The sequence below is a fragment of the Hyposmocoma kahamanoa genome, unplaced genomic scaffold, assembly GCF_003589595.1.
Source record: "Hyposmocoma kahamanoa isolate Upper Pololo Valley unplaced genomic scaffold, ASM358959v1 218, whole genome shotgun sequence".
NCBI classification, from domain to species: Eukaryota; Metazoa; Arthropoda; class Insecta; order Lepidoptera; family Cosmopterigidae; genus Hyposmocoma; species Hyposmocoma kahamanoa.
In genome coordinates, this window is record NW_020653739.1 from 510,536 (window position 1) to 536,962 (window position 26,427).

Below are 26,427 nucleotides of genomic sequence, written 5' to 3' on the forward strand. Positions count from 1 at the left end.
TATTGGTATCGTAGCGTTCTACAGAAAGTGTCAAAACTTGGCTGTCTCTCCGATCAGATTTACATTAAAAGAATTTTAGAACAAATTGATATAGCAACAAAAGCCTGACATGTTACTATTCGATCCTGAAATGGTGGTACAGATATTGACTTTTGATACCACTGTTGCTGTTGTCATTAGAGAAACGCACAACATGGCAAGAACTCAATATTGATTTGTCAGGACTTAAATGACATAATATCAATTCTAGTAAGTGGCGCCATCTAGTGCCGAATATAGGTTCTAGAACAACATAGAAAGTTATTGCACGTTTTCTATTGGAGAACGCAGCGCGCTTTTACTACTCGCTTTGTATTCAGATCTTAATAATAGTATTTTATGTAGAAGGCCCGAATCAGTGATAAATTAAAAATCGAAACTAAAAAAGATTACACATGTGTCACAAGAATCGTCGATTTATCTAACGCTGCGGTGTTTCCCGCCACAATCCGCCATTTTGTACAACATATACGCAAAATGGCGTCAACTTAAAAACAAAGCGAGAGTTAAACACTAAAAATACACAATTTTCATTTACATTTTTTAATTAACAATCACAATTTTATACAAAAAAACTATTTATATATTTTTCATACACTAGCATTAACGTTTTTTGGGAAACTTAAAAAGTTAAATAGTCTTTTTTTCACGGGAAACACGGCTTCGTTGATAAAACTCGATCGAGTTAAGGAGACCTGGGCTAGAAAACTAGAATAGGCAGCGTTTGATCGTCGATCGTGCTTTCTAAATCGGTCGGTTTAAGAACAATAAGGTTCCCCTGTAAGTCTATATCGGTGGGTACATCTTCGGTTTTACCAATATCATTGTTTGGTAGAATCGTATCTGCGTCTATCTCTGAAATCCCTGCAGCAATATTCAGTATATTGACGTCGTCTGCGTTAAGCGCATTTGCCGAATTACCTGATGTCACTGTAAATTCTGTCACTTGTTGACTATTCACGAACTGCCCTGATGTTGCAGAGCCCGATGGATCACACGAATTTCTTTTGTAATAACCAGACGTAGAAGTAATGGGAATGTTACTCATTTGTGTCACTTTTGAAGTCTTTGCTTTTTTCGGTTTGCTTTTAACTTCGTTGTCAGGGATTTTTGGAAAGTCCAAGGCTTCACAGGCAATTTTTAATATATCTCTTGTTGTTCTTTCTGTTTTATTCGCAGATGGTTTTGGCGAATCACTTTTAACAGCTTTAATGACATCTGTTTTCTTAAAAATTGTAAAACCGCCAACTTTTCTCACTTTGGGTTTTGAAAGTAAGTTTCTAGTTATATTTGTATCACCAGGTCTTGCCCTTATATCTCTTAGTTTCAGTGCGTTCACTTCCACAGCTGATAGCATTACTGCTTTTTTAACCTTATGCTTATTAATGCCGCTAAATTTTGTTTTTTCAGCAGGTTTTACTTCGCGTTTGTTGATGATATCTGATGTTGTTTTTGGACCAAATTGACGTTTCTTGACAACTTCTGACGTAGTTGCCTCATTTATAACAACAGGATTGACAATATCCGACGACGTCACCGTGCATACAGGTTTTATGCTCGATATACGTTTCTTGTCTAACATGGACGCCATCGAATCGCGTTTTAAGATCTCGAAGCTTACTTTCGCATTGGCATCTCGTTTTTTGACAATAGACGGTTCGGAACGTTCCTTGACGATGTCCACATCGCATTGACGTTTTTTGACGTCGGCGAGTTTGACGCTTTTGGCAGAAGAGGCGCCTTTGACAGTGGAGGCGCATTTGTCAGAGGTGATTTTGACTTTAGAGGTGAAGGTGACCTCTGACTTACCGCTGGCGGCAGAGGCGAGGACAGAGGTCGTTTGTCACGTAACCTCCATGGGCAGCGTGTCATTAGGGCGGCGGCGGACGGCGCCGTTGGTCGCGGCCTCATCGCCCTCCTCCATGGGCGTCTCTGAAGAGGTCGAGGTAGCCGGCGCAGTCGACGCCTCCACGATTTCTCTGTTAGCAAACATTTACACCTTATATGTTACGGTTAAGGCTTATGGCAAATGAGCTGTAACATCTAAGGACTCAAATAGCAGTTACCATCAAATAATGCTCTCGAATTCACCCAACTAACTTTAGTAAATGGGTTGTGCCATCAACCTAGCCTTTTTAGCATTCGCCTGGGGGTAACACCCCCGATATCTCTAATAACGACACTAAATCATGAGTACGACCCTAAACCGATCCCTCCTATGTAAAACCATCGTAAACCAAAATTCTCAACTTTACAGGTCAAGATAAAATCTTCACCTGTAAAGTTGAGAATTTAGTATTGAGTAGATAGAATTGAGTATTGAAAGGTCTAAAATGATATTAACACCTGCGATTCTTGAGACATTGAAATTAAAACTTATACATACTCATTATTTTTCAAGTTCTATCATTTTACTGCCGAGTGTAATATTTATGGAGGAATGCACGTACTTTTGTGAACAGATTACGTTAGATGAGTTAAAAAAATGACCAGAAATGCATTGACACTAAATGCAAATAACACACTTGTATTTGTGGCTACCGGGTGTGATAACCCAATCCTTACGTCCTAGGCTGTGGACAGTGGCGGATTTGAAATCTTGGCCGCCCTAGGCCCCAGGCCTTGTAGTCAGTACCAGCCGCCCCTTTCTCAGCACTCATCATATACTTATTTACTTGATATTATTATAGGTACTTTGAGTAATTTCTTGTAATCATCAGTGAATTTTTCGTCACGCTTGGCCGCCCTAAGCCCGGGCCTACTGGGCCTTAGGGCAAATTCGCCACTGGCTGTGGACTGGGTTTGTGTGGACATGTTTTATCTTGGATTTTTCGCCTGACACAAATTGAAACAAGGATATCGACTACCACCACCAATTGATAAAGTATAAACTTATGTCTACCACATAAGATACTATTACATTCTTACGTTCTAGGCTGCGGCCTGGGCTGCGCAATAAGCCTGGCCTGCCTGGCCTTCAGCTGCGCAGTTGTGAAGGCGATGGCCTGTACGTTCGCGGCCAGACCGCTTACGCTCGACACGGTCCCGACCCCGGACACTGCTTGAACTGTTTGCACTGTACCGCCGCTAATGGCTATCTTTTGACTCCCTGTGGAAACGTTACAATTACTTTAACACCAATTCAATAGATTTGTATCTCGTCCTTATGGTATTCACAGGTTTTTGATCCTCATTCCACCGCCCGATATTTATTATTCAGGGGCTTTGAATATTTATATAGGTATTCACAGGTTAGGGTGTAGTATGGCACCTTCAATAATAAAACGAAGGAAATTTAAGAAGTAGCATTTTTGGGAAACTGGCACCAGACAGGCCAAAGAACCTTAAGTGTATCGTGTTAAAGCAATACACTGTAATATTAAAAACATTTTAAGAAAAACGGAAAAATCATTTTTCAGTTTCTTTATTTTGAGGTCAATAACGTTAAAATACACATTTAATTTACTTTATACATTACATATTACAAAATTCTATCGAGCCATTATAGTTTTAGTCTGCAAAATAAGCTATTTCTATTGAAAAACTAATAAATTTATTTTGTCTTCGTAAAAGCCTACAGATTCTTGTAATAAAATTATAAAACACTGTACTGGGACTTGCAGTATTTTGGTTTGATACGATATAAATGCGAAACAGTAATTTTTACTACAGAGCGTTAAGAGGATGCTGTTAATTAGGCATTTAAAATCAATGTTATGGTCAAATAAAATATGTTAAATAAAAAACAATCGACGATATGGACTTGATGTCTTCTACCATTACGTGATTCATAGCAATTCAACGCAATGTTTGTATAAATATCTAAGGCTGATTTCAGAGCAGTGCGGGTTTATCTACGGATTGTCCGCAAGGAGCACCGAAACGGTTTAACACGTGTGGCATTAGAACATCGTTTCACAAGTCACCCGAGCGCACTAAGTTAAATACTCGATTCAAAAGCACTGCGGATCCTACGCATGCGGACGGCTCCAAGGCGGATATTCCGTTCGCACAGCTGCAACCAGCCTGAATTCAAAAATATGAACTTAAATAGTATAGGAAATCGAGCGAACGAAAGACTCGAGCCTCACCCTTGGGCAGCTGCACGTTCTTGTGCAGCAGGTTGGCGACGACGGAGCTGGGGATGGAGGTGGTCTTAGCGGGCGAGGCGACGGCGAGTGGTGCCGCGTCGGCCCGCGCCAGCGGCGCCGCCACCTGGAAGGTGCGGTTCTTCACCTGGATCTGGTGCCGCACGTGCTGCGCGCGCACCGCCGGCAACGCCGCGCGGACGATCTGCGTAAGGGGTTGGTTACTTGTCAAATTAAAATCATCTTTGTTTCATACTTAAGAAAATTACACTTGAAATCGTCATATTGATTCAACTCTACTGCTCATTCGTAAGGCAGAGTCCTATGAGAAGAATATCTAGGGGTTTGCTCTTTGTAAATACACATTTGAATTCATTTATCATTACAATATATTTTAATTTAAACATCTTGGATCGCGACTACCTGGAAGAGCTAAACGGGTCACACCACCAATTTTTGTCAATCAAGTACGCAGAAGCTGTACAATAAACCTTCAGTATAAAGTTTTTGTTTCACTATAGTTTTAAACCTCGTGAATGGCAAATTTTATATAGAATATCAACCGGAATCTTATTATAGAAGTGTTATACATTGCCTCATAAATGAATTTGAGATTTTATGAAGACGACTCTCAAGAATAGCTAGTTTCTAGGTTTTCGCGACTGTTTCACATTGACTGGGTTGACCAGTCAACCGTGAGCATGGGACCAGTAAAGGGCCTGAACCGTTTGATTAAAAAAACAAATATACGTGATTTAAATACGGAAAAATAGTTTCATTTCCCAATACTTGGTTTATTTTTATTACTCGTATTAATGTTATGTCTGTCACTATTTTTCATGAAAAATTAATTTAAATATACTGTGACGTTAGTGTAAGAATGTTAATCTCTATAAACTTATTTCTCAAAGACACTCTGGGCACAGATTGCAAATTGCCTTAACCGCACGTTTCCGCAGGACAAAGATTCTATTAATATCGGCGGCATTACCCCAAAGCAAAATGCCAGTTTATGTACAATTTTAAATAGTCATGTAGTTATTGTCGACAATTTTATCGACAGATTGTGAAAGCAGTTACTTTTTTGCCTAAAATGTCCGAATTGTAAATGTTACGACGTTCTAGTGATTACTGATTGCGTTATTGTATTCTTTCTTATTTTGACAGTTCGTCAATTAGTATCGAAATCAATTTTTGGTCAGACACATTTTAATAATGGCAGGCGAATTGGGTTATTTATATTAAATTCAAATTAAAAAGTTATATACAGGGTTACTGGTTAAGTCGACCTATTCCCGTTAAGGGCGTGTAGTTTACATCATTTCTGACTGATTTGTCTCTGAAACACCCCATCCTAAACCTAACCGTTTTCGAGATATTTTAATTTAATTGATTATTATAAAAAATACCCGATTATCGGCTATTAGCTCAGCTGATTTGAAATTTATGACTCTTATTATTACTATTATTTGATTTTTACATGTAAAATAAGATGCTTTATGACCTCAATAAACAATATTGTATGTAAAATAAATAAATACGTCGTTGTAGACGATCAAAAGTTACAAAAACGACTAAAAAATTCGAAAGTTTATTTTTCTTTCAAGGATATCTAAAAAAAATATTATGGCGCCTATTTTGCAGATGTGCCTAAAAACAACTACATCTTATCAGCTATCCAACAAGGTACAACAATCTAGGGTTTTTAATAAAAATTCCTAGAAAAACTTAGTTGCGAGTCCCCAGGTAGCAGTTTTATTGTTCTTTTTGGTTAATCCTTACAGGACAATTGTTGAGGGGCTGCAGTGCGTGCGAGCGAGACATCGTACGATTTTTGCAGGTGTGAGTGAGAAAAATAATGTACCGGAACTGGTTTGGGAACACAATACGTCTGTGTTTGGTTTTTAACTTGCTAATTGTTAGTCTGCTTATGTGATTCGTCCATGGTAGATGCGTTATTATTTTGTGCTCTATTTCCTACTCGACTTGGCTGTGTTTCTGGACTGTTTCTTCCGATTCTCGACTGTGCTTGTTAACTGGACTCTGATTTGTGCTTGTGATACGGAACTGTGGAAGATGACGACCTACACAAATGAGGAATATGCTGACATGCTAATTTGTTACGGATACTGCAACTGTGTGTCTGCACATGCTCGCAATGAGTACATTACACGCTATCCCAACCGTCGAGTGCCGGATGTTAGTGTGTTCGACGGAGTTTATCGAAGACTTCGAGAAACTGGCTCCGTTTCAAGACGACGTACAGACGTGGGAAGACCACGTGTGATTGATGACGACGATGAACAAACCAACGAAATAGTGGAACGATTTCGATTGGATCCAACCACTTCCACTAATATTGTTGCCCATGATTTGGGACTCTCGCAATGGAAAGTATGGTTTACCGTTCACACAGCGGGCCTATACCCATACCATTATACGCCGGTAAACGCTATCGATGAAGGAGATCCAGCGAGAAGATTAGATTTCTGCAGATTTATGCTGAATGCTGACATCGAAGACCCGACTTTCCTTAAAAGAATCTTGTGGACAGATGAGTCAAAATTTGATAGAGATGGGATTACCAATTACCACAACGCTCATTATTGGTCTCCGAAAGAATTAAAAAATCCCAATAAGAAGAGGGTAAAGGGGTCACAACGAAGATTTAGCCTGAATGTGTGGATGGGCATAATTGCTAATAATTTGATCGGGCCTTACTTTCTCCCCGACAATTTAAATGGGGAGCACTACGAAAATTTCCTGCGAAGAGACTTAAGTGACCTATTAGATGATGTGCCACTCCATCTAATTAGAGATATGTGGTTTCAGCATGATGGCTGCCCTGCACATTACAGGGCAAGTGTCAGACAATGGCTGGACACAAATTATCCCAACAAATGGATTGGAAGAGGTGGGCCTTTACCCTGGCCAGCTAGAAGTCCAGATTTAACTCCCATGGATTTTTATGTGTGGGGGCACATGAAGAGTCTTGTTTACAGTGAGCCAAACCCGATATCATCTGTCGAAATATTGAGAGAGAGAATTATTAATGCGGCGAACGAAATAAGAAGAGAATTAACAACTGGTGTAGTGAAAAGTGGACTTCGCAAAAGAATGCGATGATGTGTGCAAAACAGAGGCGGACATGTTGAACACGAAATTTAGACCTGTAAACTAGAAATGTCAATAAATTTAGTCATTAGTACTCACTTATTGTTTTATTTATTTTTTTCTGCCTCCGTTGTTGCCTATGAAACTAAGTTTTTTTTAACAAACTTTTGATTTAACCCCAGATTATTATACCTCTCTGGATAGCTGATAAGATGTAGTTGTTTTTAGGCACATCTGCAAAATAGGCGCCATAATATTTTTTTTAGATATCCTTGAAAGAAAAATAAACTTTCGAATTTTTTAGTCGTTTTTGTAACTTTTGATCGTCTACAACGACGTATTTATTTATTTTACATACAATATTGTTTATTGAGGTCATAAAGCATCTTATTTTACATGTAAAAATCAAATAATAGTAATAATAAGAGTCATAAATTTCAAATCAGCTGAGCTAATAGCCGATAATCGGGTATTTTTTATAATAATCAATTAAATTAAAATATCTCGAAAACGGTTAGGTTTAGGATGGGGTGTTTCAGAGACAAATCAGTCAGAAATGATGTAAACTACACGCCCTTAACGGGAATAGGTCGACTTAACCAGTAACCCTGTATATATCTCCTATTTCTATTTATTTATTTTAAAGTAATATCTCTTACTATAAGGATGGTATAGAAAGGTCTATCTCCAATTTGTATTTTTATACATACTGCTAAATTTAAGGTAAGAATTTAAAAAAAATTAAGAATTCAAATGAAAATGCCCAGCATTTGGACGAATGGGCCGACATGATTCAGACAAACACAAATTCGGTTATTATTTTCTAAGCGTGTCCAACATTCAGTCAATATAATATTTATCGACTGCAAAAGCTGCTTGTACGTGGGCAACACTTTTGTCGCTATTTTAAATCCGCCATCTTGATTTTTTGTCACAGATATGATAATTATTTGTGCACATACGCTGTAGAGGACTTTAAAATTTGTTTGGCGGTATAATCGGTTTGTTTTGAATTTGTCACTAACAGTTACTCACACAAATATATGCACGCACACACACGAGCTATATATATATAATTTATTTATTTATTTATATTCAAGTTACAAAAGATCCATAAATACATACCTTATAGGCTAACTTACACAATAAACTCTAACACTATTTATTTACACATATGGACCGCGACATGTGACGTAACGTGGGTGTCCGGTAATCGTCCTCGGAAACGCTGGTACATGGCACCCATTGCTTTTACTAAGAGGAAAAGCATGATGAGATAGAGGACTTCCTAGATCGACTGTAGTATTTTCATCTATTTCAAGAGTACGTTCCCTAGCCAATTGTACTTAAGTTAATTATTTTAGCACTATATACTACAATTTTCACTAAATAAATATTATTATTATTTCGAACACTTCCCCAGATTCAGATGGTCAAAATGATGGAAACAACAATAAAACAATATCCCTGAAGGTGAACTACAAAAAATAACATACCTGTCGTCCGTCCAGGTTGACATTAACCCTATGCGGCCGCGTGATAGCCTGTATATTCCCCTTGAGCGCTGTACCGTCGAAGGTGGTGATGACTTGTCGTTTCTTAGCGTCGTTCAAGTCTAATCTCGCCACTGTTGGTTTCCCGGGTTGAGGTTGTCTTACGACGTTGACTAGATGTGGTCCTTCAAAAGAAGTTACTTACAACATTACTGTGTTCCGGTTTTGATGGGTAAGGGGTGCTAGTGAAATTACCGGCACATAGGACTTTTCAACTTATGTCGCAGGTTATGATATGCGCCAAGGCAGTACATCTCAGATCTTTGCAATATAAAGCTCTGAGTGCCACTGCAATTGTTATGGACAGGCGTGTCGTTTACCGTCAGGCGCGTCTTGTTCGTGCCATCACTTAGTATCATAAAAAAAATTAAATAAATTAAAAAATTAAGTTACAACAGTATTTTGTTTATCATTAAATTTAAAATAAAAATCCCACAGGCTTGTTTTTTTCTTCATTCTATTTGCTTCGATCGCGACACAAATCTTTCGTCTCATCAACAGTAAAGCCTTCTATTGATGCGCAAATTTATCAAAGTTCAGAATATATATATAGAAAAATGTATTCGACACGGTGGGTGAGACTTGAACCCTCGACCATGCTGCACCGTAGCATTGTTCTTACCAACTGAGTCACAGGTCAATATACCGAGCTGTCGAAATTCTTCAATGTGTTTTTGTTATAGATCTTTGCACTGGCTTTTGGCATTCGTCGCCACTAGTGACATCTAGTGAGAAATTTTTGAAAAAACCTTACTGCAGCCGGTATCTTTACAGATGCCTCAACTGACGTTGCTGTTGCTTTTTGATCAAATGGATTATTGATTTTTTTGTGAAGTAACTCCACTACTTTTGTAATAATTATTAATACAAAATAATATAATAATATAATAAATAATATAAATAACATAGAAAAAAGGTTCATGGCTCAATATTTGAATAATATTACAAGGATTTAATTGATTTTTGTTATGATAGCAAGAGACGGGACGTCGTGCGCCTGGCGGAAAACGACACGCCTGTCCATAACAGTTGCAGTGCCACTCAAGAACTTTAAATCGCAAAGATTGAGGGGTACTTCCACTGCGTCAGTCACCCTGAGAAATCGAGTATGTAACCAGAAATAGAGATAAAATAAGGGCCATCCATCCGCGGCAACTCATCGCGTAAATGGGCATTATATCTTATATAACTCTCGTCAGCGCTGAAATCACAAATTAGAAAACTGAAATAGTACAGCGCCAACAACTGACCTGTATGTACGTCTCCGTATATTCCAAAAAGATACTGTATTTATTGTAATTGTTCCAGTCGGTGGTTTGGGAAAAACATTTAATTACAAAACAAAAGGAACCACCATTTCATCAGTAATTAAATATGTAATTTTGCAATTTTCGCCCATTATAGCAAAACGCAAGTTAAACTGGTCTATTTGAAGGTGACCGTCAGGATGGCTGTCGCCTGTGGCGTCTGGCACTGAGTGTATATTCAAGAAATGCTACCTATTTGCTACATAATTGCTACCTATGATATATTCTGAGAAATTAAAAAAAATTTTGACCAGCCATTCTGACGTCAGGACGGCTGGTCGCCTCTTTGTTCAGCGTGGAGGGAGCAGATTTTCCAGAAGTATATATTACCAATAATTGCTACCTATTTGCTACCTTCACGAATGAAAGGTACACGCTTCATATCTACATTAGTTTAAAAAATATAACCGATTGAAAATTTTACGAAAAAGTGCCTGACTAAACTAAAAAAGCAACAGTTTTTAGTTCTTTATTGCCATAATATAAAGGGCAGGCGTTTAACAATTACTTTGAGGCGAACTAGTCTGGTGAGGTTGCAGATGTATAAAACCAAGAGGGTAGGTAACCATCATAACGCAATATGTGTGTCATTTGTCATAAGTGGATCAAATTGTTTTAGTTTAACTTATCTGATATATACGGATTCAAAGGTTTTGCTATTGCTAATATTGAGTTTAATATTTATGTTTCTGGTTAAGGTAGTGTTTGGCGACAATGAAAAGAGGGAGGAAGTTTGTTGTGCCACTCGATGAGCAAAAAAATGCATTACTGCAAAAAAAAGTATTTTCCAGTAAATCTGATTTACCGCCGCCTAACGATCCACTGTTTAGTGAAATTGGTACCGTTTATCACATAAAATTTCCACACAGGCACTATATATTTCTGTAAAGAAAAATTTCGACATTTTCTTCAGTGGCCCTGATAATCCTGCTGTTCGTTATGAAGATCAAAACAAAATCCTGTCTAATGATAATCAATCAAAAAAGGAATACAAGGACGAAGTAGCAGTCAGTAAAACAGTAATTTATAATTTTATTATTGATACCTATCAGTGGGAACGAATGCAACCGTTAAGTAAACGTATAAAGTTAAATCATGGACCTGAGATCGTATTTAGAATGAAACATCGCTTGCCTAAACATTAGTGCGCCCATCTTTTGCGCGAAAAGATTTGGGAGGTTGATCCCATTGCACACAGTTGGATATTTAAACTGTATTCTATTTCTAAGAATAATAAAATAATAATCCTTAAAATTCCATTAATTTGCAAAGAATGTGAGGCTAACACAAAAATTATAATTAACTGGCCTTCGAATAAAATAGCACTGTGTAAGTACACTGTAACAAACTACGATAAAGATTTTGTTCAAACTTTTGTTAAAAAATTAAAACTATATAATTTTTTTAACAAACATATAATTACAACTAAATTTGTTAATATTGCGTTATGATGGTTACCTACCCTTTCGGTTTTATACATTAGCAATCTCACCAGACTAGTTCACCTCGAAGTAATTGTTGAACGCCTGCCCTTTATATTATGGCAATAAAGCACTAAAAACATTTGCTTTTTAAGTTTAGTCAGGCACTTTTTCGCAAAATTTTCATTCGGTTACATTTTTTAAATGAATGTAGATATGAAGCGTATGCCTTTAATTCATGAAAGTAGCAAATAGGTAGCAATTATTGGTAATACATACTTCTGGAAAAACTGCTCCCTTCATGCTGAACAAAGAGGCAACCAGCCATCCTGACATCAGAATGGCTGGTCAATTTTTTTTTAATTTCTCAGAATATATCATAGGTAGCAATTATTTAGAAAAGGTAGCAAACAGTAGCAAATAGGTAGTAATACTTGAATATACACTCAGTGTCTGGCGCCACAGGCGACCAGCCATCCTGACGGTCACTATTTGAAGTGTTTGTCAATTGTTTCGAATTCGGGCTGGCCAATCGGAGCGCAGTTGTCACAATAATGATTTGGCAGAATAGTTTTCAAACAAATTGTATGACATTTTGACTCTTATTTCTGGTTATAGACTGGATGCCCCGAGACATTAATTGACAAGTCCCATGCGCCTGTAAATTCATCATATCCATATCCATGATATCCATGGTCATTTATATAATATAAACTATTTCCAGGTTATCGACGAACGCCATCTAAACACAAGACGGGTTTCGGACTTCTTTTCGAGTTATAATTTCTATATCGTAGGGGATAGTGCAATTACGCGTAATTAGCATACGTTATGAAGTTGCCATTTTGGTAAGTTAGTGGCCAAACCAAAGCCGCGTAAACGTCGTAGCAACCAAATTAGCATGATTAACTGGAATCTATTGTTACCAATCCGGAAATAAATTAACGCACATTATGGCGGGCCACTGACAGCTATTGTAGTTTTCTGAATCGATTTCGACAAAAGTTGGCAATAAAGTAAATTCATTATGTAGTCTACCAGTATATGATGAGTGCTGAGAAAGAGGCGGCTGGTACTAACTACATGACCTGGGGCCTAGGGCGGCCAACCTTGCAAATCCACCACTGCGTTTAAACCCTCAAAATGTAAAATTTGATCTCGTGAATATACGCGCCGTTTACCAATGCTACATGCGCGCCTTTGCACTATCCCCGGCGATATGGAAATTACCGATCCTCTTGAGTTTTATCCATGGTTACAGATCTTTTGAAAAAAAAATTACCTTTTCCGAGCTGTCCGCCTTTAATTTCGAAGAACTGTGTAACTCCAGGTGCAGCCTTTAATAATGCTGTGTTGGACGTTTTCGCTTCGCCCAAAGTGGCCAGAGATACCACAGCTGGCAGCTGGGTGATGCTTCTGTTCTGGGCGAGGAGTTGGGTTCGTTGTGTTTGCGTTAATGGGTGGGCGTGCAGGACCTGTAAGAAATCGTGTTATTAAATTTAATAACAATATCCAAACTGTCACTTACAATGGATAAACTAGTGTTGGGGTAGTTTTATTTGACGTCTAAGTCCTAATTAAGCACATCAGCAAAATTATTGGCAATGACATAGTATTTTCATCATCCATTTATAAGTCCCACTGCTGGGCACAGGTCTCCTATCAGGCGATGGTTTAGGCCAAAGTCCGCCACACTGGCCTAATGCGGGTTGGGGATTTGACACGTTTTAATAGGGTTGTGAACCTCCTTCGACGTGCAGGCTTTATCACGGTATTTTCCTTCATCAAAAATTTCATAGCAAATTTCACATTAACTTTCGCACATAAATTCCGAGAAACCCTAAATTGCGAGCCCAGATTCGAAGCCGCGGTCTACGGGTTCGAATCTGTCAAAATTAGCTTGTGATACGTTTTGTCAAAATTAGCTTGTGATACGTTTTGTCAAAATTAGCTTGTGATATTCGGTGTTACTAGGTGTTCCCTTTTTTATATTCAACTCTCTTTTTATTTGGAACTTCGTGAAATTCCCAGTATTGTTATCGGTACTTATGTAGGTCAGTGAGAAACAGAATTTAAAGCGCTTATTGACTATGACCAATAACATTTGTTCGTAGCAACAGCAAGTTTCGCAACGCAAGTAGTGGCACGTACCTTGAGCTTGTTGGGCGCGACGTGGTGGATGGTGTGCGACTGCGCCACGACGACGGGCGGGTGCGCCAGTGGCTTGTGCGCCAGCGCCGGCGCCAGCTGCACCAGCGGCGCCGACACGCGCCGCGGCGACGACGTGCCCGCCACCGACACTCCCACTGCCGGGCAAATGATTATTTTTTTGTTGGAAAGGAGGTTTCACCTCCAAGAGTGGCAAACTTCCCGGTAACTGATTTCAATAAAACTTGGCAAATGTTGTATTTCCACGAAATTTTGATTTTTTTTATAAAAAAGTTACAATAACTTTTTTTAAATAATTACTACTTTTTGTGAAATTACTCCACTAGTTTGTTATAATTCCGGATTCGAACCGACGTCTTCTAGCAAACCGTGCCAGACTAAGCCACGGAACGAACCAGCGCACCTCACAAATTTCACTTTGTGCTTGTTGTCGGATCTTTGTATTTTTGGTTCTTCGACGACTTCTTAGCCGCAGCGCCATCTATGAAAAATCTATGAAAAGTATTTCGTCACTCAGTTGGGCACCTTTACAGCTACCAGCCCTGGCTAGAGATGTCGCTATGAACTGTAAATAATTTTAGTTACAATAATTTGAAATTTTGCGTTGGGCGGACTCACCCGTGGCGTCCCTCTGCGCGACGGGCACGGCGACGGCGACGGGCGGCGCCGCGAAGGGCCCGTTGGCCACGCTCTGCACCAGCCCCACCACCGTGGCCCCCGACGCGCCCGCCTGCGACGACAGCAGGTGGTTCTGCAGCCGCACCTGCGCGAATTACACAGATACTGTCAGTTTATATGAAATAGTAAAGAATAAATTTGATTCGACACCTCTACTGAGTCTTATACAATTCAGGGTACCCCCTGCAAATTGAAAGGTAGGAATACACTTTTCTCAATTAAGAAGTCACCGAAATGTTTCGTCGACAATAGCTTTTTTTGGCGATCATACAACAGCAGGTACATGGATGTGGATATTTTCGGTAATTCGTTATTCAAATTTAAAACTAAAAGTAAAGCCTTACTATAATTGCTCCATATTGACAGTCTAAGATTCCAACTGCATTTCAAATTAAGGAACTCTAGGTATATATATACTTTATGTATCTTCGTTAATATAATAATTGTTTTATACCGACTGTTCGTAGCTTGAATAAATAAATAAAATAAATAAATAACCCTTCTTAACTGAGCACAGCTATTTATAACATTGTACCCTCAAGCGGGTAACTCTGAATTTCTTTTTAGTTTTTCTCAAAAAACTTGAAGTCAAATACATTATTGAGATTGTCTACTTTGGCTTAAAAGCTTCTTAAAACGTCATTCACTAATAATGTAATAAGAAAGTCACGCCCAAATGAGTTTTACAGTGTACAGGGTACAAGTCTATACTACAACAGCTGGAATTTAAATTTTTCCTGTTGAACCGGTTCATTTTGCTTGGGTCGAGCGACAGGGACACTGGCTTCATTTCAAAATTTCTTTTTTTACAAACGATATTAAAGCCATTTGAATAATGTATATCATATTCTATTTAGTTCAGTTGATATAAAAAAAATCATTGGTATATGTAAAGTACTTATTAAATATCGGTATATTTAATAGGTACTTTACATAAAAATTTATTTTCTTGTCAAAATTTGACAAGAAAACCGCTGTTTTCTTGTCAAATTTTTAGGTAAATTTGTGTTCTTTTTCTATCGTGAATATTTTTAAGAATCGTGTTTTCACACCGTATAGTAATCAGTGTACATCTTCAATTTAACTCATTGACTTACAAATAAATGGACGACGGGTCTAATACAAAAACCACGAAAAAAATGTCCCAAGTCAACCTATTCGAAATTTAAATTGTAATGTCATCGCAGTATCGCGCTGTCAGTCGAACAAATGAAGACTAAAGCGGAGTGTCGCGCTCTGTATACGATTTTAGCGCCTTACAAGTGCGGACACTTTTTAGCGCGGACCCGACGTCCATATAATTGTAAGTCAATGATTTAACTATATATTTTTTCCAAAGTGATTTTTCACTGTTATGCGGAATCAAACAAAGCCACTTGAGGTTGTATAGACTCTTTAAAAGTTAAATTTGTTTAACACCTTTCTTTATACTGATCTACTTAGAACCAAATAGACTACTACTACTGTACAGGGCGCCACAGGGATTCGAACCGCCAAACACTCATTTGAGAAACAACCGCTCTCTTACTGGGTCACCACTGCTGTTAACATACCTTCAAGCTATCAGAGACAGATACTGTCAATATCTGGGGCGGCACACCGTCCGCTTGGCTGGCACTGACAGCTTGGCTGACAGCCACGTGTGACGTCATGTCGCCGGTTCGACGGCCGCCAGTGGTGATGATGTGCTTCTTCAAAGGAGAATGCTTGGTCTGAACCGTTTTCAGTTGCACACCATGAGCCAGCTGGACTTCTTCGATTGTGTCTTGAGGTTTTTTCTTCTCGATTTTTATTTGCTGGAAAAGTAGATTCAGTCGAATGAACAGTCGTGAATTATATCCGTCTACTGTCTAGTTACAAGAGACCCATGGACAGCAGTGTACTAATAAATACAATTACGAAATTTATGGTATGATTTTATATAGTGACAATGTAAAAAAAGTATATCTAAATTGACGATTTTTTTTAATAACAAGTGACGGCACGAACAAGTCGTGCGCCTGATGGTAAGCTACACGCCTGTCTATAACAGTGCAGTGCGCCCGTGTCACCCTGAGACATAAGTTGACTAGTCCCATGTACCTGTAATTTTACCAGTATTCACGTTATTCAAATTATTACTTTGTCATTTACATTTACAATTATTATCATTAAAATTGCCCCATGTAACTATCACCGAGTTTAAATTAGTGACTGACTTAGATCCGTGTGTGCACACACTCATGTGATATTATTAAAAAACAGCATGTTTCACATAGCTTAGTATATTGAAATGTATTAATATACCTTCTCCTTCTAAGAATTACTTTACTGAACAGTGTTTTGAAAGTTTTTCCTTTAATTGTTAATTCTTCCCGAATTTCTGACGGCAGTAATATCTACTCTGTATATTATTTAAAATATTTCAATTGAATCGTACCTAAATAGGTAAATGTATTCTTTGTACACTGATATCTTTTTGTAACACATACCTGTGGCACCTCATTGACTTCTTCAACGATGATTTTGGAATTAGGCACCGGCGAAGGTTCAGGCTTGGGTTCCACCTTCTCCGTTTTGCTCAGTGGCACTTCTTGTTTCACCGGCGTTTGTACTTTCTTCACCGGTGTCGGGGGCCGCTCGATCTTTATCTCTGGTTCTGGTTTTTCTAAATAAATTGGTTCCTGGGAATAAAATTGTAATTATAAACAAACTGTTGTTAAGGTTCTCTATCATATCATAGTACTTGGTACTTGGTGCAACGGGCTGGTGTCCGCAACTCGACGTCAAGGCGCCTATTTTGCGTGTTCATATCATAGTAATTCATATTGTGTTGAGTGTCTGCGATTTTAGTGGCTTTAGAGAGATCATCGGCCACCAGTACAAACATACAAAAAAAAACAGTGTTAAGAAAAATTTCAAATTATTTTCGTTTATTATTGATTTGTTTTATTTTTTGTGCAGAAACTTTTGTTATAATTATTAAATACAATGATCGAACACAAAGAAAAAATCCTTCGACAGGACTCTACCTACTATGGCTGTAATCAGAGGAAAAAAAGGCGCGAGGGTTTTAAATGGGGTATTATAGTCAAGTTAGCCAGCATGCAATAATACTATTTACGCGCAAGTGACTGTGAACTGGCAACCGGTACTATCTCAATTTTTACAACTGTACAGAATGAAGAAAAAATAATTTATGTAGCATCTGGTTTATTAAATAAAAATACATAGTTGCATTCATACATGTGTAATAAAAATTTAATAACTACGTATGTTCATTTAATAAACCAGATACTATATAAATGGCGCAAACAATTTTTTTCTTCACCTGCAAAGTTGTCAAAATTGAGATAGAACCGATTGCCAGTTCACAGCCGATATTTTATTTTGAATAGAAGAAGAGCAAGCCGACCTTGTCCGCGGTGAGCGTGACGCGCGAGCAGCCCAGCGCGTCGGCGGGGCGCCTTCGCCGGCCCTTGGCGCCGGCCCGGCCCGGGCCCGACCGCCCCGGCTCCTTGCCGTCCACCTCGCGGACCAGCTCGTCCAGGATGTCTTCGGCGATCTTTTTGTCCTTCAGCTCCGCGTCCAGAGACTTCAGATCTGCAAATTATCATCATAACTTATTATTACTACCGTACTGGGGGTGCGCGAAAGGAGCCTCCTAGCGAAGTTGTATTTATTCATGTCCTATGTACTTCTGGCACATCCTCAGCAAATCTTTTCATCGTTTCATTTATTTAAGATCAGTGTAGCATAGCAATTTTGTACATGTTAGCAATAATAAATAAAAACTTGAGTATGTCGGCTACTACTAGCGACACTGGTTGCGGTAATATAGCGACTTCTGGGGCACAATAATACAGTGAAATTAGTGAGAACTTTTTACACGCTGAAGAAATTATAATAACTACCATATTCCGTAATCATACAACGTGTAAGTTGTTCTATTAAAATATTATTAATTTATTTGTGAAACACGGTAGTACAGCACAGTACATATTAAGGCATGGACATGAAAGAAAGAGAAATTACATACAAACACTCAAGCCTTTGAATTGAGGTAGACAGTGTTAGAAATTACTCATAGCAGCCTTTGTAAACACAAACATTGGCTTCTTGATTGGTAGCTGCATATTTATGCAGCTACCAATCAATAAGACATGTTTGTGCTTATGTGTATTTACACCTTTCACATTTGTATTGCTCTCTCTTTCTTTTTGCATCTGTATGTGCCATACAAAACAACTAAAGTAAATATCTTGTTTCTACAATTTATTGTGTGTTAATACAATTTATTAACTTTTGACAGCTCGAATTTTAATCAATTAGTTTGTCCTAATGCGTTTCCGATTCTATTTTTTTTAAAACAATCGATTTTATTTATGAAGAAGGTTTAATCGTCAATGTGAGAGGGTTCAAAAAAGAAGATATTGTCGGATTGGGATCGTGATGTTGCTTTTGACAATTTGTGTACTCAAGAATTAATAATTTATAATCTATTTCATTTCATTGTAATTTATTAGACAGGTACCAAAATTTAACAACTTGAAGAATGTTCGTTACATAATCTGTAATAAATATCGGAGCTAAAGAGAACGTCGCTTCACAAAAATTAAAACATAAAAGAGTCCAGGAAGTATTGCATTTCTTTGGCTCGTATATGTCAAAAGTTAATAAATGGTTGGACGGAGTATAAACTCTCTGAGAGTGTAATTTTTTTTTAATGACATCAGGGGACGGTACGAACAAGTCATGTGCGTGGTGGTGAGCGCAACAGACCTATCCATGACAGTTGCGGTGCTAGTCAGAGCTTCAATTCGCAAAGATCTGAGGGGCACTGCCATTGCGCCCGCCACCCTGAGACCATAATGTTGACAAGTCCCATGTGCTTGTAATTTCTTACCTGTCTCAGATAATATGCTCTCCACCTGAGCCTCAGTCAGACCAGTAAAGTTATCCGTCAATAGATCATCCCCACTGATATCCAAACTGCTTCCACTGTTATCAGCCTCGGGCAGCTCTCCGTATAGATCACCTAAGGTGAATTCAGCAGTAGTGAATGGTTCGAATTCTTCAATCGAGGGCTCTCCTGGTCGCAGTTCGACGGTTAAGGGGGTGTCTAGGGAGATCGGAAACTGATCGTCAGAGTTGTGTGGGGGGGATGGTGGAGGGGTCTTTGGTCGGAAGTGTAACCTGAAATTTTTTAAATTGTACTTTTAATAAAAACATATTAGGAACATTATAATTATTAATAGAAAAAGATCGAATACAAAGAAAAATTCCTTGGATCCAGCTGGACTCGAACCAGCGACTTCGCCACACCGGGGCTACCGCTATACCAACTGAGCTATGGAAAGAGTCAGCAGGCCTTACGAATTTCTCTATGTGCTTGTTGCAGATCTTTATTTTTGGTTTTAACGACTTATTTCCTATAGCGCCATCCGAGAGAAATCTATGAATGTTTTTATTCACTTATTAAGAACATTCACGTTATTTACGTTGGTTGGAAATAATATACCGTCAATTGCACGCCTGGCTCAACACGTCGGTTTGGTCATGACGAAATGACACGTCAATGAGATCAAAGGATTTTTTGTTGGTGTACCTTAGCATCAATAACAATAATAAAGTAGAGAATTTGTTTTTTTCACAAAAAATATATCTATAAATCATGGTAGGTTATAACATCACGATAATCAATAGATTGAAAAAGGTTTTATATGTAAGCAATAATAATAAAAATAAAAAACGAGTGGAACTCACCATTCTTTATTAACTTCAGTGATGAATTTTTCAAACTCCTTTTCCACAGGATGTAAACTTTCGTCGGAGTCGTAGCTGCTGTCGCTGCACCCGCTCCACGACCGCTTCCTCACTACCCTCTCCAAATTGCTTCTCACTTCTTTATCTATCTCACAATTCACTTCTAAGTCACTTTTCTCACACTTCACTTCACAAACATCGTCCATTTTTAATAAATCGTCAATAGTCCTTATGCTAATATCACTATCTTGAGGTAAATCACTTTTGTCGATATCGTCGATGTCCATTTTGACGTCGTCGATATCAATTTTGACGTCGTCGACGTCCATTTTGACGTCGTCGGCGTCCATTTTAACGTCGAGGTCGGGTTTAACGTCGCTAGTCCAGAGATGCGGGTTGCGCGCGAGGTGCTGCCGGAAGGCGTGCCGCCACGGGTGCTTGCCGCTCGAGTGGTAGTCTCGCGACATTTCTTTTGGCGTTCGATGCACTTTCGTTTCCAGTTCCACCTGAAAAACAAATTTTTGTTTATAGATAATTACAATCTGTATACAGGCGAAAAATATTTAATCCTGCCTCCCCCTTTCTACCATTTATTTATTTCACACAATTACACAGCTTCTCCTTCTTCCCGTCCTTAACCCTAGGTGGGGTCGGCACAACACATATTTTTCTTCCACTCTCCCCTATCAGCCGTCATTTCCATACTCACACCTATCTTATCCACGTCATTACAGTAAAATACCAAGGCTCTATGAAAATCATCAATAAGACAATATACGCTCAACCTCAAACATTCATCACACACAGCTACCAGCATCACAATTAGATGTAATTGCAAAAACATCGTATTTAAATTTTTTATTCAATTGATTTTTATTATTTTTTTGTGAAATCACTCCACTATAATTATTAATACAAAGATCGAACACTCAGAAAAAATTCCTTCGATCCGGCCGGATGTCTTCTAGAATACCGCCGGATGGAAGGAATTTTTTCTGAATGTTCGAAATTTGTATTAATAATTATAAAAAACATAGTAGTTTGGTTTAGATACAAGAAGCGCATTTAGACGAAGAAGAAGCTGGGATGTCTCCTAAAAAGATGTTGAGAAGATTTTTTACTTATTCATTGAGACTGGGCAAACAATTCCACCGATAAGTTCAAACAAGTTACCTCTTCATCCCGATCGCGCTTGTAACTAGTGGACTGCGTGTGCTGGTGTGGTAATTTGGGCCAGAGGTCGTCCAGGGGAGTGGCAGTTCGGTCCAGCGCCACGCGACCCAAGCGGCAGACTCGGCGTCGCGCGAAGCCGACGCACAACGAGTATGGTTGCGAGATCGATGTTAGCGTATACCTGGAAATGACGAATTAAGGTATTAGTAACATAATAATAATAATATATTCGTAATAATAATGTAAAATTATGATTATTATTTCGGTGAAGTTATGCGCCGCCGCTGTCTATAAACTAGCCGCGTTACATTTAAAATCGTTTCGTTTGTACTTCCGAACTATAATTACTGTAAAAAGTGGATAAATGAATTAATTGCAATCAACTAACGTTATTATTTTACCGCCGGCTGAACGAATTGATAACGAAGATTGAATAGGTCAATTACACGAACGTTTCTTATTTAATTCCTGACAAAATCAGTGATAAGGGCGTTTCTCGTAATGTCTTCCTTACGGTTATACTCCGATATACATAATAAATAATAAATATTTTGTAATTTATATTTTAATGAAGACAACACATAGGGCTCATTCATTTTTATTAACTGCCACGGAGGCCGAACGGTTACCATACCGGACCAGAGAGGTCCCAGGTTCGATTCCCGGGCCGGGAGAAATATTTGTATGGCCTACATTTATTTCTCCCGGAGTTTGGATGTAATTTGTGGTTGCTTATGTGTGTGGTACATGGCACCCGCGAAATAGGGTTTCCCAAGTGCGGGACGTCTTCCCTTTCAGTGCCGAAGCGACTATGAGAGGGTAGATCCGCACGTCGAAATCGCAAACAGACGCTAGACGCTAAATCAAGTATTGCGAAAGGTAAGGGCGGACAATAGATCTAACGTGAACGCAACGAGCGTCTACGTACATTTTATTTACACGCACCTGCGACCGCCGTCACCTTGAATAAGGCCATATTTTTACCTTGCCCAGTGGATGGGTTTTTCGACTTGGACAGGTTATTCAGGGTGTTGTTCAAGTTAGTCAATATTTATTAGACATATGCTTACCTATGCCTTTCATCAATCTCGTGTTCGAACATCGCATCCTTGCCGGTGTTGTCAGGGTCCACAGGATCGCCGTAAAGTGTTGTTGTTGGCTGGAACAAACGGGTAACAGGTTAGTTATGAAAAGCTTAGACTTTGATATATTGCATACTGCCTCGATAGTGCAACAAGTCGAAACCCTATTTTTTTTAGATATTATTATGGGCACATACAGAAACTTCTGCGCTTTTTGGTGTAAAATGGGAAAGTTATGGCAATGTTTGATGTCACTTTTAACAACTTCGTCGAAACATAACCGTCATAATTGTTACATAACGGATTTGCCATTTTTGAATTGTCATTTTGTAGATTTTGTGAATTGTGTGAACATAGCTATAAAATTGAAAGAAAAAAAAATCAAAACGTTACATTTTTATTAAACCCTTTTTATTTTTGTATATTATAAATAAATAATCTATTATAAATAATTTTATTTTTGTAAGAAAATAAAATCTGATGACTTATTAAAAGTCATGGAGACAACAACAGTTGTTGTTTATTGTTCGTAATATAGTTTTGCGAGGTTGTTTATTACATTTTTTTTTTGTATTTTACAAATAACCCCGTTTATATAAAATTAACATAGTTATAAATACATACCAGTCAGCAGCACATCAAGCTTATAATACACTTTGTTCAAATATCGCCTCCTGTGCAACGAACAAGATCCGTGAGAGTATAGAATGAAGTACTGCCATCTGTACCTAACTAGTTACGGGTCCAAGTTATCTAAGTTATGAATAAATAATAACCAAAAGTAACGTACATCTTTGACAAAAATTATTTGTGACACCAAGTGACGGAACGAACAGCTGTGCGCCTGGTGGTAAGCGACACGACACACCTATCCATAACAGTTGCAGTGCCGCTCAGGGCTTTAAATCGCAAAGATCTGAGGGGCACTGCTGCTGCACCTATCACTTTGAGAAGTAAGTGGAAAAGTCCCATGTACAGTAATTTCACCAGCACCCCTTACCTTTCAAAACCGAAACACGGTAATGCTCACATTAAAGCTTGGCGACAGAAATAGGTAAGGTGGCTACACTTTCCTGGGCGAAGTCATTAAATGTGACAAGTGATGGTGGTATTTAAGTAATCTTACCATCTCGTAGTAGCAGCCGGGTTTCCTGCGGAAGGCGAACGGGCCGTCGTCGTGAGGCGAAGTGTCACCCGTCGTGGCGCCCGCGAATCGCCCTCCTTCCTCCTCCGACGATGTACCCACGCCCGACTCTGCAATGTGCGACGCTTATCATCACTACTAGAACATCCTTCGTCCAATTCGCATTAAAACATCTATGGGTCGCTGTTAACCCATTGAAAAAAAAATAAAATAAAACTCATATGTTAGTAATTTTAACAAATTAATATAATAAACATACATCGTTGCCTTTAAACAATGACACAGTGTTGCAAAATACTACAGTTTTGAACTAAGCAAAAAAAGAAGAAAAAAACTTTCATAGTTTTCTCACAGATGGCGCTATAGCAAAAAGTCGTTATCATTTATTTAATCTCGTTTTAATAAGAAGAGCTTAAGACTCGTCAGTTTCGGCTGCATGCAGTCAATGCGTGAAGTTGTTGTCAACTTCATGCAGTCGAGGTCACGGATAACGAGTCAGTCTGTTAGCAGCCTAAATCTTAAAAAGGGGGGGAAATATGAAAGTTTGGTTGTTTTTTTAATAGTATTAAGTGACGAGACGAAAAAGCGCCTGGTGGTGCAGTTGCAATGCCAATCAGAGCTGCTAATCGCAAAGATCTGAGACATAAGTTGACAAGTCTCATGTGCCTGTAATTTCACCAGCACCCTTACTTAATCCTTCAAAACCGGAACACAGTAATGCTGACATTACTGCTTGGCAGCAGAAAAAGGTAAGGTGGCAGTACTACCCTGGATTAACTCTTTCACAAGGAGCTCTACTGCTGCTAAATGTATGGAGAACCAATGATTTCTTAAGTTAGTAACAGTAGGTTAGTCGAAGCACTCATTCTACTCCGAAGTCGCGGGCACCATCTAGTGTAAAATAACTATTAACTTTAGTACCATTTAAAGTAAATTTTAATTTTGTAGAAAAAAATTGAATGAGTGTTACACTACTATTCCGCTGATAGCCTCAATTATCTGACAAACTTTTAAGTGTTGCCATTACAGTGGTGATAATTATTTGTTAAATTTTGCAGAAACAGTTTTGAAACAGAGACTTCAATGGCAATACTGAATCAACCGGAAAGACAGTAAAAAGTAAATCATTGCCACCGTACTGTTTGTCGTCTTACGAGGTTAGCCTGCGGGACACCTGGATTTGAATATGTAAAACTAACATTATTTTAACCAACAAGTTTACTTGTTTCGTCTTTGGATTACTATTTGTGTTTTATATTCGTTATTATGTCTGAAGTTCCACAACCTGGACACCAACTAGCAGGGATGAATTAGGTGTGAATGCTACATCGTCGAACTTATCCCCACTTCCATCAAATGTGCATGCAGGCTGGCATGGTAAACTGCTTGACAATGATATGTGATTTATTTAGAAGGATATATCACGGAGAGTGTGGCACAGGTCGAATGTGTACCGGGTGCACGGCGGGTGTAATTCCGTGTATTTACATGGAGACAACACACTACGAGTAGGCGCCTCAGGCCCGCTACTTAGTTTAAGTTTAGTTGTAGTTTATTTTCAATGAGTTAAGAACCCTCAGCTCGCCCACTCATTCGGTGGCGCAGTCAAGGCGGCCAACTGCAGAGTATCCTTCAGAGAGAAAAAAAACGGTTGGGCGCGGGACCCGACCTGCGCCCGTCCCGCACCAGCGCGTGGCGTGCTGTCGTCCATATAAATACACGGAATTACACCCGCCGTGCACCCGACCCGACACGCGCTCGACCGGCCGCACCCGTTCTCTGCGTATTTCATGCTTACTGCTACTTGGCTTAGTATGTTTAGTTAGTTCACTGAAGGTGAAAAAAAAAACACCGTGATGAAACCTGCATGTTGAAGAAAGTTCATAAAACTGGAAAGCGCGAGAAGCGCGGCGAATTATGACGTACACTCTCCCCTTAGCGACCTGTGCCCAGTAGTGGAACTTATAGTGGGTTAAATAAGATATAATACTCCAATGACGAATAAGGATTGAGGAGCTACGGTCTGCAGAGCAGGATGTCCAAATGGTAATAAAGTTTTGTTCCAATGTATTTCCAATAATGAAAGGACCCTGTGATACTTCGTGTCCCGATGGTAAGCAGACACTCACCTCGCAGCCCCTGCGTGGAGGCGACGGCGTGATGACGGTGCTTGCGTCGCTTGTATGGCCGCTTCTCTCGCTGCAAGGGAATTTGCACCGTAAAACAAGCTCTTAGCTTGTAAGATTGTTTGGACCGCTTTGAATATGACTATTAAATATTTTGTTTGAAAATTGAGATTTACGAATTTGGAATTGTTTACTTTCATACAACAACCAATAGTGGTGCAGACAAGAAAGGTAGTAACGTATAGTTCCGGAATCGAAGATGATCATCGTTTTAAGCCAGTGCGAAATTGAACACAACGAGCATGCAGATAAGGTCGAATTTACAATGTACCAGTAAAATGTATATCGATACGGGTAACCGAAGAAAAAACACTGTAATTTCGATCGTATCTGCATGCACTTTGTGTTCAATTATGTACGCGCTGAAGAGCCTTTATCGGTTCCTGGGACATTTACCTAAAGTAAATAAGGTTCTATATTTTAACGAAATTGTTTTCATATAGGTGCTTCTTAAGACTCCAGTTTTAATATAAACACTAGGTCGTGTGGGAAATATGAAATTGAACTCACAGGTCTGGGCAGGTCGTGTGGCGCGGGTTCCGGTCTGGGTGGGAAGTGCAACAGCTGCTCGCGCCGCAGCGCTGCTGCGAGTCCAGTGCCCACCACAGGTCTGTATACAAACAATAATCTCAGTACAGAGTGCTAAAACAGCCGATTTCAAAAGTTCGTGGAGTTACATCTATTTACCAAGTTTTATTAAAATCGGTTACCGGAAAGTGTGCGAATCG

At 38.9% G+C, this 26,427-nt stretch overlaps 1 protein-coding gene across 2 annotated transcripts in view; it reads right to left on the reverse strand.

Moving 5' to 3' along the window:
- Positions 1 to 1,432: 1,432 nt before the first annotated feature.
- Positions 1,433 to 26,427, reverse strand: part of LOC113227842 — a 190,339-nt gene continuing 165,344 nt past the window's right edge. Inside the window, exons 6-22 of one of the 2 annotated variants that reach the window (XM_026460886.1) lie at positions 26,210 to 26,309; positions 25,643 to 25,712; positions 23,496 to 23,623; positions 22,358 to 22,446; positions 21,288 to 21,468; positions 20,115 to 20,620; positions 19,255 to 19,544; positions 17,764 to 17,951; positions 16,841 to 17,032; positions 15,923 to 16,165; positions 14,310 to 14,454; positions 13,674 to 13,828; positions 12,805 to 12,997; positions 8,738 to 8,919; positions 4,131 to 4,332; positions 2,968 to 3,148; positions 1,433 to 2,018 (exon numbers count right to left, since the gene is read on the reverse strand). In XM_026460886.1, the coding sequence (XP_026316671.1) occupies positions 1,883 to 2,018; positions 2,968 to 3,148; positions 4,131 to 4,332; positions 8,738 to 8,919; positions 12,805 to 12,997; positions 13,674 to 13,828; positions 14,310 to 14,454; positions 15,923 to 16,165; positions 16,841 to 17,032; positions 17,764 to 17,951; positions 19,255 to 19,544; positions 20,115 to 20,620; positions 21,288 to 21,468; positions 22,358 to 22,446; positions 23,496 to 23,623; positions 25,643 to 25,712; positions 26,210 to 26,309 (3,181 nt within the window). In that variant the 3' untranslated portion in view covers positions 1,433 to 1,882. Of the gene's footprint in view, positions 2,019 to 2,959; positions 3,149 to 4,130; positions 4,333 to 8,737; positions 8,920 to 12,804; positions 12,998 to 13,673; positions 13,829 to 14,309; positions 14,455 to 15,922; positions 16,166 to 16,840; positions 17,033 to 17,763; positions 17,952 to 19,254; positions 19,545 to 20,114; positions 20,621 to 21,287; positions 21,469 to 22,357; positions 22,447 to 23,495; positions 23,624 to 25,642; positions 25,713 to 26,209; positions 26,310 to 26,427 lie in introns of both variants that reach the window. The other variant, XM_026460887.1, reaches the window with a different exon arrangement.